The sequence below is a fragment of the Eptatretus burgeri genome, chromosome 14, assembly GCF_056783735.1.
Source record: "Eptatretus burgeri isolate ZD-2024b chromosome 14, Ebu_testis_v1, whole genome shotgun sequence".
Taxonomy (NCBI): domain Eukaryota; kingdom Metazoa; phylum Chordata; class Myxini; order Myxiniformes; family Myxinidae; genus Eptatretus; species Eptatretus burgeri.
In genome coordinates, this window is record NC_140974.1 from 51,078,685 (window position 1) to 51,093,584 (window position 14,900).

General features: G+C 41.7%; 2 protein-coding genes across 4 annotated transcripts in view; one reads left to right on the plus strand and one right to left on the minus strand.

Annotated features, from left to right (window-relative positions):
• The window catches only part of LOC147013173 (uncharacterized), a 92,950-nt gene that overhangs the window by 36,082 nt on the left and 41,968 nt on the right, over positions 1-14,900 (minus strand). The window lies entirely within an intron of this gene.
• Positions 1-14,900, plus strand: part of LOC147013174 (uncharacterized) — a 53,469-nt gene that overhangs the window by 20,254 nt on the left and 18,315 nt on the right. The window contains exons 3-6 of one of the 2 annotated variants that reach the window (XM_085854824.1): positions 3,215-3,406; positions 3,516-3,600; positions 7,172-7,379; positions 14,399-14,465. In XM_085854824.1, the coding sequence (XP_085710950.1) occupies positions 3,215-3,406; positions 3,516-3,600; positions 7,172-7,379; positions 14,399-14,465 (552 nt within the window). Of the gene's footprint in view, positions 1-3,214; positions 3,408-3,515; positions 3,601-7,171; positions 7,380-14,398; positions 14,466-14,900 lie in introns of both variants that reach the window. The other variant, XM_085854825.1, reaches the window with a different exon arrangement.

Below are 14,900 nucleotides of genomic sequence, written 5' to 3' on the forward strand. Positions count from 1 at the left end.
TTGGACAGAATGGTTTTAGTACAAGTGTATATCATAAAGTTGATGATTTGTTTCCCTGTAATCTTGTACTCCTTTCCAGGTAGCATTGCACCAATTAAAATGGATTACGATGTCTTTTCATCTCAGCTACTTAGATTTTAAAGAATTTGTTCAGTAAAGGATGATTTTGTGGAATGTGCTGAGAAGGTTTTTTTCCATCATGTTAAACAAAGGATATTCAGCTGATTGTTTATTCAGATCTTGTGAGAATGTCCTCAGACTTCGTCACCTTTTATTTAAGTTTGTTTGGTTTCCATGTGAACAAGTTTTGATATTATAATAATGAATGAATTATTTTAGTGAGGTAAATTATTTAATTAATATCATTGTTAAACTTATTTATTTATTTATGGATGGTATTAAATAATGGAGGTATTTAGATGAAAATACAATTTTAAAAATATTATTTATGAAATACATTATAAACAAGTGAAATCCTTCAATACAGCACGTGTGGTGAAGCAAATGAGTCTTCTTCTTCTTTCGGCTGCTCCCGTTAGGGGTCGCCACAGCGGATCATCCGTATGATCCGCATAGTGATTTGGCACATGTTTTACGCTGGATGCCCTTCCTGACGCAACCCTGGTCGCCTCTTACGACACAGGGATATGGTACACCTATTTTAACCGGGGTATACACCGGCCCAGTATACTGGTACTCATTTCGCCGACCTCGGAAGGATGACAGGCTGAGTCAACCCCCTGGTGTATTAATTCAGTGGCCCAACGGGGCTTGAACTCAGGACCTTTTGGATCCCAAGCCGCTGCCCTAACCACTGCACCAACACCAGGCTGGTGAAGCAAATGAGTACACTAATGTTATTGAAAGAACCACATCACTTTGCCACCAATATCTGCCATAATTGTAAGTAAATTTCAACTACTAATGCATGACGAAACACTTGCTTATGACTAATATTAAAGAGAATGATGGCATAAGAAGAACTTAGCTTTCAGCGTTCGGCGTTCGGCGTGAAAAGCCATGGTGGGCGGAAATGACGTCTTTCGTTCATTTGTACATGAGAGGGGAGCATTTGTTGGTTTTTTTCCGTCAAGCAATAAATTCAATGGTTTTCACATATATAACACATTAGTTTCACAAATTCCATTGAAATACTCGAGTATTTCTGTCAATTGTCACCATTTCCGTCGAGGTTACGCATTGCCATCTACCGGACGGCCGTCATTGGCCCACTTGAGGCACGTGGGGGGGGGGGGGACACCGGGGACATTTCAAACTCAGTGCAATTCTATACAGCACACGTGCTGTAAACAGTGCATGCGCTGTAATAAGCATTAATATAATTTCTTGGTGATTGCTCAGATAAACAGTGCAGCATGTTAAAATCGGTTTTTGATGACAGTTTCAATATTTGAATGACAGTTTGAGTCTATGGTTCGATGGAGGTGCTGTGTAATGGAGATATCTACAAGGTAGAGTTTATCACTTCATATATTATCATATAAAGTGGTGTATGATTAAGGTTATTCAAATGTAGTATTACTTTAAATAAAAGTAATAATTAAATAAGTTTGTATAAGGATATCACATTGCTGTGTTGAATGACTGTCTGGAAGCAACTTTGAGGTTGTAGGTCCATTGATGAGTAATCTACTGATGTGGGCCTATGACCTGGGTTGTGGATCTGCCGTTTTGAGAGGTTCTGGGCTGAAAGGATTGAAACCTCGATGAAAAACGGTGCCCAGCTGATGATCCGAGCAGTTGGGAAATCAGTCGATTGCTGAAAACTTAAGGTTATAAGTTCAAATAAAATAGCTTTTGCAAGTACTTAGCAGTACATAATATATCTGTGTTTGTGTGTGCGTGTGCGTGTGTGTGTGTGTGTGTCTTGTTATGTCTGGCTTTCTTCTTGGGACTACGGTGCAGTAATTGGTCTTTATTTTGATTATGTTGGATTAATGATGAGCCAATTTATCTGAAGGGCTACTCAGAGTGTGCAATTTATCAAACTGTTTCATCAAACAATACCTGGTAAATTCTCTGTCTGACCGCAACCTCTTTCTTGTATAAAATGAACTTAAACAACTTTTTTCTCTCTGAGCTAGTTCTGGAAAGGAAATTAGATTGTTGAGGATTCCCAAGAACACAGTGAGCTCCATCATTAGGAAATGGAAAGAATATGGAACTACCCAGGTCAGGTCAGGTATGGGAGCATGTGCCAGAACAGCTCGTCGTTGCATCCACTTTCAGCCAGTACTCCGGGCCTCCATCTGGCCATTCCCCAGGCAGATGCCTGGCCCATCCCTATCTCCTTGAGATTCCGATCAACCAGCTGCAGCCACGAGGCATGTGGTTGGCCCATTGGCCTCCTCTACTCATGAGGCTCCCTCACTGAGAGAATCTGGTGAGCAGGATCAGCATCAGCAAAATGAGCCACATGTCCATCCAGCCGGAGCTGACGCTCATGGACTATGATGGTAACAAATCTTTGAGTCTCTCTCAGCAACTGCTCGTTGGACACAAAATCCGACCAGCGATAGCCAAGGATTCTCTGAAGAGACCTGGTACCAAAGCAATTAAGTCTCCATCTCAGATCCCTGGTGGTTGTTTCATGCCAGAGGTGCATTTCTCATTTGAGATGTGGTTCGATCCTGCTAACCGAGCCTTCTCCAGCCACGTGGTGGAGGTGGAGTTGAGCCTTAAACGTGCTACAATGACTACCGGCTGTGGTTGCATCCTGTCTCAGAAGTTGCCATCCTTGCGACAGGATATTAAAAGCTGGTTGTTATTATTAATTATTATTATTATTTCGTATGCAGCCTGTGGTTGCTGATTGCATCATTGCTGGGAGGTCAGCTGTGAAGTAATGCCCCCTGTTTCCAGTAAGCTGGTACTTATTTTGCTGACCTCGGAATGATGACAGTCTGAGTCAACTCACCTGGTGTTATTTTATGAAACGACAGGGGCTCAGACTCAAGACCCGAAGATCTTAAGCCATCACACTTCATTTTAAGCTAACCACCACGCTTATGAAAACCTGGTAAATGTCTTACACAATTCTAGATGAAAGCCGGTTGAGCATTTGTCTTTCAGCAAAAAATTCCAGTTGTTTATCCTGCCTTTTCTGACCTCTTTGAAAACATTGTGTGAAAGACTGCACTTTCAAATCTGTGTGGCCTGACACTCGATTGCCAATCTTTTTCTTTTCCCTCAGATTCTCTACTACACAGGCAATGAATCGCAAGCTCATGTCCGCAAGCTGCGTGGACGCTTTTATGGGAATCTTCAGAGAGGAGATGGGTCCATGCTATTATCTGCAGTGCAACAAGCAGATGAGGGGACATACAAAGGGTCCATTGTTACCTCCCAAAACATTATCATTTGTGAAGTGACCTTGTTCATTAATTGTAAGTATCGGAACTACGATTTGTGTGGTGCTTATTTTTAATTGCAGGCAAATTTATGTGCAAAAGTCACAACGAAAATTGACAAGCTCACTCCACAATCCCACCTCATATAACAACACTGGGTCGACAGAATACAGTGAGGTGAATGAAGATCAAACCAAGAACAGCATAGAAACTTTCATCTCATCTCACAGTAGGCATTGCAAAATCCAAGTCTTTTTGCCATTTATTTCTGTTGACTCTCGTACAGTGTAAGCCTGGTGTTGGTTTAGTGGTTAGGATGGTGGCTTGGGATCCCAGGGTCCTGAGTTCAAGCCCCGTTGGCTGCTGAATTAACACCAGGGGGTTGACTCAGCCTGTCATCCTTCCGAGGTCGGCGAAATGAGTGCCAGTGTACTGGTCCCGGTGTATGCCCCAGTTAGAATAGGTGTACCATATCCCTGTGTGTCGTAAGAGGCGACCAGGGTTGGCGTCAGGAAGGGCATCCGGCCATAAAACATTGCCTCAAGAAAAAGCCAAACCCCTGCACAGCAGAGAAAAATGGCTGTAAAAACGGTCATTTATTATTTTATATACTCTCGTACAGTGTGATCAAACCGACTGCAAAACCAATGAAACAATGGTATGATTGGGAAGAGGTGTAAAGCTGTGTGAGTCATTATGCTGATGATTTCAGAAAGAAATGGAATATCGTGGACTTCTGTAGCAAGTGATGGAAATTGGTGACAGAGGCAGACCATGTACATGTCATGTGCATATACCTGTACATTATATGTACATCGATATGTACATTATCTGTCAAACAAGGCAACTTTGGACCTGTTTTATTCTCTGTTTTTAAAAGGTCCCATGGATTTTACTATTGGTTTTGTAAGTATAGATATGGAACTTTCCTTTGATAATATTAGTTTCAAAATATCAGGATAGTTATGGGAGTGGGTGTGGCTCGAAAAAGGGCTTCGTATAGCCCGAAGTGGTCTTGAGACCCCCTTTACTGCCATAACCACCAAGGTCCCATGAATGTTTTACTTTCCTTGGATAGTACACTACTTGTACTATCTTATGCACTAATAAAATCCATGGGACCTTGATGGTTATTAAAAATATGGCCAGAGAAAGTCTGAAGTGAACGTTTGCCGAAAGGAATTTCGGTGGCATCACTATCCATAACCATCCAGATCCCAAAGATTTTTGCCCAAAATATTTTAGTACCCAAACCATAAAATAAGTTTGTAAAGGAATTTCCTTGAGCAACTGAAGGTTATTCTAAATAATTCACTTTGAAAATGGAAAAAAAATTTTAAAGGTGTCAAAATCTCCAAACTTTTGGTGTGGCCCAAACAGCGGGGAATGGGTCAATCACATCAAAAAATTGGCTTTCTGAGTTTTAGACCACACACAACCTCGGATAAAAAATTGAAAAATATCTGAAGACATCAATGTTCAAATGTTACCATTTTGGGCCTATCTTATAAAAAATCACTCTTAAATAGTAGAAGAGTAGTGCATTATGATACAGTAAAAAGTACTACATGTATGAAATAGGCAGACGAAGCATTATAAGAGATCGTTTTTATTATTAATATTATTGTTTGAGAGAGTTTTCATCACATTAGGTCATGGAAGTGTTGTTGAAAAAATCGTGAGGTGAATGGTGAAATTGGATCGATAAACGCAGGGGATCTAAACAGATCACGTGGTTATGGGAGAGGCACTTGGCTCTGAGAGGTGTATCGTCAAAAGTGAAATTATTTCTTTTAAATAAAGATTGCGTAACATTTGGAAAAGGGAAGGTTGAAGTAAAATCGTGGAAGTGTGTGGTGAATTTGGACGGTAAACGCAGTGTGAAGCTGCTGGGTCGATGAAAAGTACCAGGAAGAGAAGAGAGAGACACGTGGTTACAGGAGGTGTAGAGATCGAAAGGATACAAGGAAGATTATTATTTTTTGATGTATTTTTGAAGAACAGGTAAGATTCGGATATGGAAGGTTGTAGATCGGAAGAAATCGTGAAGGTAATGGCGAGAGAAGGTCAGCTCAGGAGAATAAAGATGGTGTGCCAGCAGGAGGAATAAGAAGAGGAGGATGCAGAAGAAGAAGAAGAAGAAGAGGAGAAGAAGAAGAAGAATCGAGACTTGTGAGGGTGCAAGGAGAAAGGTAGTTTTTTTTTTTTTGATTGAAGACAAGAAATCGTGTTTAGTTGGGAGGGATGGGGTATGTTAGGAAAGTGGGGAAGATGGAAATTGAAGGTAATGGGGAGAAAATACAAATAAACACAATCGTACACCGAGGGGAACGATGGGTAGGCCTCAAGCACTCGGTAAGACAAGGTCGACGAAAACTCACAAAATAGCACGATTTTTGAAACAAAACCAAACTATGAACATACAGTAAAATGTAGGTGAGAAAATAAACAGTTAAAACGTGACAGATAACGACCGGAAACTTAACTTTGAGATTGACAGCAGAGAGCCCTGAAGGAGACCTGCCAACGCTCCAAACCCAGAACCGAAAGTCTGGTTCCGTTCATCAAAATATAATCAGTTCATCCTTGTCACACACTGAACCTGTCCACAACTTTTTGAGATATCCTGCACACAAACAGACAAACAGACAGAAAGACAGACAGAAAGGGGTGAAAACAACCTCCTTTACCTTCGGTGGCAGAGCTGACAAAGCCAGCACCACCCAGAAGTCATTGTAGGCCCATTAATGATGTCACAGCATGGCAATCACGAGATGTTGTGTGTGTATATACAGTATATACACACACACACACACACACACACACACACACACACACACACACACACACACACACACACACACACACACACACACACACACACACACACACACACAAACACACACTATAATATATTTCCTATTTGAGACTATGGTGTCTCAGTTATGTCAAATTCCACTCTTCACCAAACTTTGTCCATTTCTAGCTTATCTGGAATTGAAATTCCAGATAAGGTTTTGTCCTCACACACCGTCCGTATGTCTGTCCATCTGTCTCTTATTTCGACTTCTCCGGCCAAACCGATGGGCCGATCCAGCTAAAATTTGGCAGCAACGTTCCACTCCTGACTGGAAACAGGAATTGTAAAGCTCAGTCCAGTCACTTGACTTTGTCAGTCAAAATGGCCGGGTTAGTAAATTTCTTCAAAAATCTTCTTCTCGAGACCAGAATGCTACCAAATTTGGGTTCCAACATTAAGACAGGGCCCAGATAACCTCCAGGTCCAGTGGTCCTATTTTCTTTTTTGGGGGGGGAGGGGGAAAGAAAAATAAAGAGGATGAAGCACACATGAGAAGAGGAGTGCAAATCGAGGTTATAAACACTTGTGTAAAAATCAACACACACACACACACACACACACACACACACACACACACACACACACACACACACACACACACACACACACACACACACACACACACACACACACCTCGTTCTTTCATGTCTTTTCCTCACAATTATACTTATTTTTTGTACGGTAATAGCTAGTCCTAAAACATTATATTAGAACTTAAAGGATTGCTCTAAATTGTTTTTTTTTGTCACGAAACGTGTTTTGCTGCTGATGTCATTTGGCAAGACTGGATTTAATTACAGTTCAATCATCCTGGCCAAAAAAAAAAAAAAAAGTTTATATCACATTTAAAATGATAAGGATCTACCTCTGATGTTGAGTGGTGTTAACAAACTGCAGATTCCCAAATCTTTTGCACCTACTCTTGTTCATAATAACACAGATAATGGAAGCTCATCATTGGATAATGGAAGCTCTTCATTGGATAATGGAAGCTCTTCATTGGATAATGGAAGCTCTTCATTGGATAATGCAGTGTTACCACTTTGGGCGATGTATAGCCTGTATGGTGGTGCTATCCTCTTGCTGTTGGTAATCGTCTTGGCGTCGATCTTGCTGCACCTACGCCATCGATTTCTGCGTCAGGAAAGGTAAGTATTTTTGTAAAGGTCCAAATTTTTTTTTTCACTGAACTGCTTGTGAGCACAAGATTGGGAGGTGTATAAATGTTTATACAACCTTGTGCTTAATCGATCTGGAAGTTTCTTTGTACTCAATTTATACAATGATCATGTTGCTCTTTTAAAAAAAAAAATTCTAAAAGAGTTAATTCTCAAGGAAAATTATTTCATTTAACATTTTTTTGTTTTCAGCCATTTACTATGTCTTAACGGTGGGAAAGGTGTCCACACAAAATATTCAAAAGCAGTGATTTTAATTACAGTAATAATAATAATAATAACAAGCTGGTAGGCGACGAGGGATTCGCTCGGATCGAAGCGTGGATACAATGCTTTTCATTCTGACTGATCCACCGACGAAGATTCATTGCCAAGATGTATTGTTTCACATACAATTGTTCCTCTGCCTGGCAACATTTTTCCTATTGCGTATTTTGCCAACGGGCACTCATAAAAAATGACGTTAAATAGACACCCTATTTTTGAAGGACTACCATTTGAAAAATAATCGGTTTGCTGGTTTGTGCTGTGGAGCCTCGCGTTGCAGACACACACACACACACACACACACAAAACCCAATAAACTTCTCTCAATGCTCTTGTTTGACCACACCTCCTGAGCCACACAATATTTTTCATAAGACAAGCCCACTTTCCTACGCCACTCCCACTTTAAATAATAAGTAATTGGAGGTTGTGTGTGGGTCGTGGAATCGCTTTCGGTAAATAAATAAGTAATTGAAGGTGGTGTGTGGATCGTGGAATCGTTTACAGTAAATAAATAAATAATTGGAGGTAGTGTGTGGGTCGTGGAATCGTTTACGGTAAATAAATAAATAATTGGAGGCGGTGTGTGGGTCGTGGAATCGTTTTCGGTAAATAAATAAATAATTGGAGGTGGTGTGTGGGTGGGGAATCGTTTACGGTAAATAAATAAATAATTGGAGGTGGGGTGTGGGTGGGGAATCGTTTACGGTAAATAAATAAATAATTGGAGGTGGTGTGTAAGGAGGAGAATCTGAAATGGTAAATAAATAAATAATTGGAGGTGGTGTGTGGATCGTGGAATAGTTTTCGGGAAATAAATAAATAATTAAAGGTGGTGTGTGGATCGTGGTGTGCGAGTCGTGGAATCGTTTTCGGTAAATAAATAAATAATTGGAGGTGGTGTGTGGGTGGGGAATCGTTTTCGGTAAATAAATAAATTATCGGTTTGCTGGTTTGTACTGTGGAGCCTCGCGTTCGCGCGCGCACACACACACACACACACACACACACACACACACACACACACACACACACACACACACACACACACACACACACACACACACACACACACACACACACACACACACACAAAACCTGACAATAAGGGATATCTAGCATATATAGCGAATCCAATAACTAAAAGCAAAATTGGCAAATACGAAAATCTCCATATTTTTCGTTTTTGAGCCCCATCTCTCAATGGTGAAGAATCACTTGAAATATTCTCGTAGTCGGATCGAGATTCGGATCTTCACCAAAATCGAATCAATTCTTCCTTGTCGCACTCCCAACCTGTCCGCCAAGTTTCATCCGAATCCGTCCATAAATTTTTGAGATATCGTGCTCACAAATATGCAAACAAACAAACAGACAGGGCTGAAAAAAAAACTTTGTCCATCTTCGGTGATGGAGGTAATAAAGCAACTTCAAGCAGGGGAAAGGATCATGAAAAAGGGCTTCCCTCATATTGTTGCGGGGCCGGGCGTTGGCAACGGGCACGACCACCAGATGGAGCAGTAGAGTCGGCTCGACCGATCGCCCGGAATTTAGATCGTACCTTTTCGGAAAACTCCGGAAAAGTACGGGTCCCTTATTGGACCGAAGTTCGCCAATAGACAGACCACGTGGGGTAGGGTCGATTGCCAATTTCAATTTACCTAAATACCCACGTGGTCAAACCTACTGGGGAAATTCACCGACGGCACCCTTACGGAATGAGACGCATAGCGAACTTGAACCGTGTGCGATCCGAGCGGTTTGATCGCCGAGATCCATCGGTCCCAAATATCCCGTTACAACGGCAACGGCCTGGCTAATTTCCCAACACACAGCACGCTAAGTCAATTAAGGAATAGACACGAACGAGTCGAAACATTGAACAAATGGGGATGTTTATTCACAATGGGGGGGTGGGGGTGAGGGGAACACATAAGGGCAGAGTTAAACCGAATATTAATAAATGGAGGTATATACAGGCAAAAAGCACTTATACAATTCACTACTTAGCAGACGGGCCCACGGACACACACACGCACACACACACCCAAAGAATCAGATCGAATGGTCTTTATTCAGACCTCCAGCCCGGAGGACAGTCGGGCTGAAGACCAGGGTCTGTCTTGGACCTGTCCACCTCGTGTGGTCTTCAAGCTGACTCGGTCCGATCGCCACCGGGAGGCGAGCCGAATCCAGGCACCGGCGAGCGACCCTTGCGGTTCTTGCAGGGGGATGGTGTCTCTCAAGCTCGCCCGTCCGCCGAGAGAGGCACGGCACCCAATCCTTGCGGTCCTTGTCAGGGACTGGCGTCGCTCGAGCTCTCGATCGTGAGGAGGAGGACAAAGACGATGACGACCAAGACCAGCTTCTCTCCAGGCTCCAGACTAGCTCCCTTTTCATGCGCTCAGCCGCGGCTCGACCCCTCCCCCACCGAGCGCAGGGAGAATCCGGGAGCAGAGGGTTGTTGTTGTTCTCTGCAGAGTTGTAGTAATCCGTTGCTGTCATTGTTGCTGTCGTTGCTGATGGTGTTACAAATAAAAGGAAATCCTAACTATCAAAAGTAACTCAGCGCATGAGCATTTATTTACCCATTAAACAAGGGAAAAGGGAGCTATCTATCCACATTTACTTGTCGATATAACTGAGCTATAGGACCTGTATGTTGAGTGCCCATGGCCTCCAGATTCGCAACAATATATCCATGAGGAGGCCAGATTCATCAGCACAACAATTCATACAGCCTAATTCTCTCACATGGATGAGCCAGTCCCACCAACGCTGAGCTGTCCAAAGGAGGCCGAAGCAGTTTGGTGGGGATGGAGACATAGTTTCAGAGGGGAGGGTGCGGGGGGTAGGGCGGGGGGAGAGGTGTTGTGATCATAAAAAGGAGGAAGGAGATAAGATTATGGTGCAGGCCCATGAGTTCATGATCAAGAGGTAGACCACATTAATGCAATACAACATCCCGCCCTGCCTTGGCACGGCCTAAACCACCAACAAAACATCGACGGTTCTTTATTACACTTATACACCAACCAGTGACTCCCCACCAATCATATATATATATATATATATACACACACACACACACACACACACACAGACACACACACACACACACACACACACACACACACACACACACACACACACACACGCACACACACACACGCACACACACACACACACACACACACACACACACACACACATAAGGAAATCTAACACAGCTGGAGGCCACTCAACCCATCATGCCTGTGTGAACACCATACTAATTTATCAACACAAGACCCAAAGAAAATGCAAATGTATATATTTTGAATTTTTTTATTTAGTTATTTATTTATCAATTTACTTTTCATTTTTGTAGTTTTTGAATATATTTTTCCCCTCTCCATCAGGGGAGGGAGCATGGGCTTGGTTAAAAACACATATCAACCACACAACCCCCCTTGACGAGACCCCCACCAACAGCACTCCGTACACATGTACACATCACCAATCAATGCTCAAACGACCCAAAAATCCTGCCAACATCCCTATACCCCTCTATCTCCATAACTTCCATGTACCTATCGAATTATAATTTAAACTTCGGCCTTAGTTATTTTATTACTTGGTTTACAGATCCACTGATGGTATATTTGCAGAAATGAAATATAAATATAAAACACATTTTTAGCCTTTTATATTTATACATTTTCCGCCGAAGATGCAAAAGTTTCAAAACCCGAAATGTAAACGTCGGCATTTATTTTTAAAATATAATTTCGCACGCGCGCACAAAAATGCCGAGTCCCCTTCAACCAAACTGCGCAGTAGTCTTCGGTCATGGCGTCTGAGCAGTGGCCAGCGTGGTTCAGATTGACTGTGGTTTCTGGGGCGAAAGTGATTGTTAAGAAGTATGTCAGCGGTATAAATTCGAGTGACTGTATTCGTGATTTAATCACGCAACATCTTGACGACGAATATTCTGGCCGAACGATTGCATCAATTCAGTGCAGCAGCAGGGATGATTCGCACGCTACTCTCGATCGTGCCGATTTTGTTTCCATCGAAAGTTGTACACCGCTGTTCGTATTGAAAGATTTCGGTGCCAAGTACGTCAAAGTTTCCCTGCGAGATGCTGATATTCAGCCTTCAACGGACCAGAAATCAGCCTTTGATGTGCTCATGGGGATGGGGAGACGGTACGATCAGATGCCCGCTGAAAACTAAGCTGGTTATGGCTCTGATTGACCGTTTTGAGCATGTTGACTCCGAGTAGACACCTTTTTTTAATCGTATCCAGCACTATGCACTGGTGTGCACGCACACATCTACGACTTGGACAGTAATTTTCTCAGCATTGTTTCCATTTGTTTGATGATCCAACAGGTTTCTATAAGAAAAACATGCCAGACTATATTGTAAAAACAAGTTTTAATCCTTCTTTATTGTTTTTCACATCAGATGATACAGTGAACATGGGCATCCTGCATTTGAATGGTTTTCCATCTTCAATGTTTTCTTAGATCCTCCTGGTCCGGGAATTATACCCCTCCCCCCACCTACCCTTGTCTTTTCCACAGAACATCCGAAAAAAAAATCATAAAAATATATAATTTCTAAAAATTGAAATTACATTTATATTTATATTTCGACCGACCGACCCTACATTTGAGCTGAAGAACTGCGTAAACCAAGTTATAAAATAACTAAGGCCTTTTCTACTTTTTCTGCCGCCGCTACCTTTCCAGGGAGACCATTCCATGCATTAATTACTCTCCGAGTGAAAGTTCCCTGCCTTATTACCATCTTAACTCTCCTTTTCTTTACTCTCAAGCTATGGCTCCTGGTCCTATCACTGTCTGCTCTGTTGAATAATTCATCTGTCCTTATTTTATCGATACCCTTCATTATCTTAAACGTCTCCATCACATCTCCTTGTAACCGCCTCTTTTCTAGTGTATAAAACCCTGTCTCCTTGAGCTACTTCTCATAGCTGAGTCTACCTAGGCCCGGAATCAATCTTGTAGCCCTGCGCTGAACCCTCTCTGTGGCATCTATGTCCTTCCTGAATTGTGGTGACCAAAACTGCACACAATATTCTAGATGTGGCCCTCACTAAATTATTGTGCAATGTGAACACCACCTCTTTTGATTTATAATTGATCCCCCTCCGAATGCAACCTAAAACCTTATTTGCTTTACTGATAGCTGCCTGGCACTGTGCTGCCTGCTTACCTCCAGTATCTATGACCACCCCCAGATCCTTCTCCTGTGTGCAAGCTCTAAAATTACCCCTTGCATCCTGTAATCTCTATTTTCATTGTTATTTCCCACTCCCAACACATTACACTTGCTCAGGTTAAATTCCATCTGCCAGTCTTTTGCTCAATTTATGCAAGTATCAAGTATCAATACTTTCCTGAATCTGATCACCACCCCCTCTGCTATCCACCTCACCTCCAAGCTTTGTGTCATCTGCAAATTTGGAAAGATTACTCTTTACCCCATTATCCAAATCATTAATGTAAATAATGAATAGTTATGGTCCGAGTACTGATCCCTGAGATACCCCACGACTTACATCCTCCCAGCAAGGCATGCTCCCACTCACAGCCACTTTTTGCTATCTGTCATTAAGCCAGTTTGCAATCCAATTCGCTACCTGACCAGCCACTCCACAAGCCCTCACTTTGGCTAACAACCTCCGGCATGGTACCTCATCAAATGCCTTCTTAAAATCTATATATACTATGTCCACTGCCTTTCCATCATCCACCCAATCAGACACTGCTTCGTAGAACTATAAAAGATTTGTAAGACAGGAACTACCTTTGTATTTATTTAAATGCTTCCTTATCTGGTCCTTAATTAATGTCTCCAACACCTTCCCCACAACTGAAGTCAAACTAACAGGTCTATAGTTTCCAATTTATATACACACACACACACACACACACACACACACACACACACACACACACACACACACACACACACACACACACACACACACACACACACACATATATATATATATTTTTTTTTTTATCGTTTGTTTGTTTGATTGTTTTTTGTAGAAGAAAAAGGCGCTTCCAACCAAAAGTAAACAACTATATCAACTCTGCTAATTTGAACAAAAAAGCGAGAGCAGACCCGGTCTCAGGCAACGTGTGTATATATATATATATATATATATATATATATATATATATATATATATATATATATATATATATATATATATATATATATATATATATTGCGAACCGTGATGTTTGTCCGTGCATTTGTCTATGTCGACGCTTCACTCACTGCATTTGAAAAGCTGCTGATTGGTTATTTTGCATTTCAATTTTACTTTTCTTGATGCAATATAGTCAGTCACTTTATTGTCTCTTCCAGTAATCTTTAAAATTAAGATGAACATCGAGATTAAAGTACATTTAATACAGATCTTCAGCGACAAACATACACTTTAAATAGCTATATTTTGCCCTCTTTTTAGACAAGTCCAACTTGCGCCGCCCGATGATGCACCACCATTTTACGGTGGGCAGTATAAGTAGCTCTAAGCTTTTGGTTGTTAGTGAAACCAAGAGTGCAACACAATTGACTTTTTTAGAAGTCCATGAAATAATTTAAATTGATAGATTGACTTGAACTTTTACCCATCACTGAGAATGGGTACTTTTTCTCATATCGAATACCATCTGACACAAAGTGTTTTGCAGGTTTAAAGACAAATGCTGCATGAAAGACAACATATGCTCCATGAATGTGCAACAAAAGCTTGACAAGGTAATTCATATGCAATCAAGTACCATTTGCACCCACACAATTGATCACCAAAAGATATCATAGATCTTCTTCTTATTATATACAGTAAGTCCTCGCTTTTCGCAAGGGTTGCGTTCCTGGAAAACCTTATGATAAGCGAAACTGTGTTAAACAAAACATATTTTCCCATAGAAACCAATGTGTTAAAGGGGGGATGTGTTTTTGGCTCGGAATTTTTTGGACATTAACACAAATAAACAAAACACACTCCTCGAGTAGTGGCGACTTACCCCGAGGCTGGAGGAATGGAGATGATTGCGGTGGACAAGTCACACTTGCGGAGTGGCAGAATCGTCCCCCTCTTCACTTGACACTGTGCTGTCACTTTCTTCACCAGCGGGAACTGTCTCTTGGCAGCTGGTTGAAGGAGCATCCTGGATGGTGGATGGAGTTGGT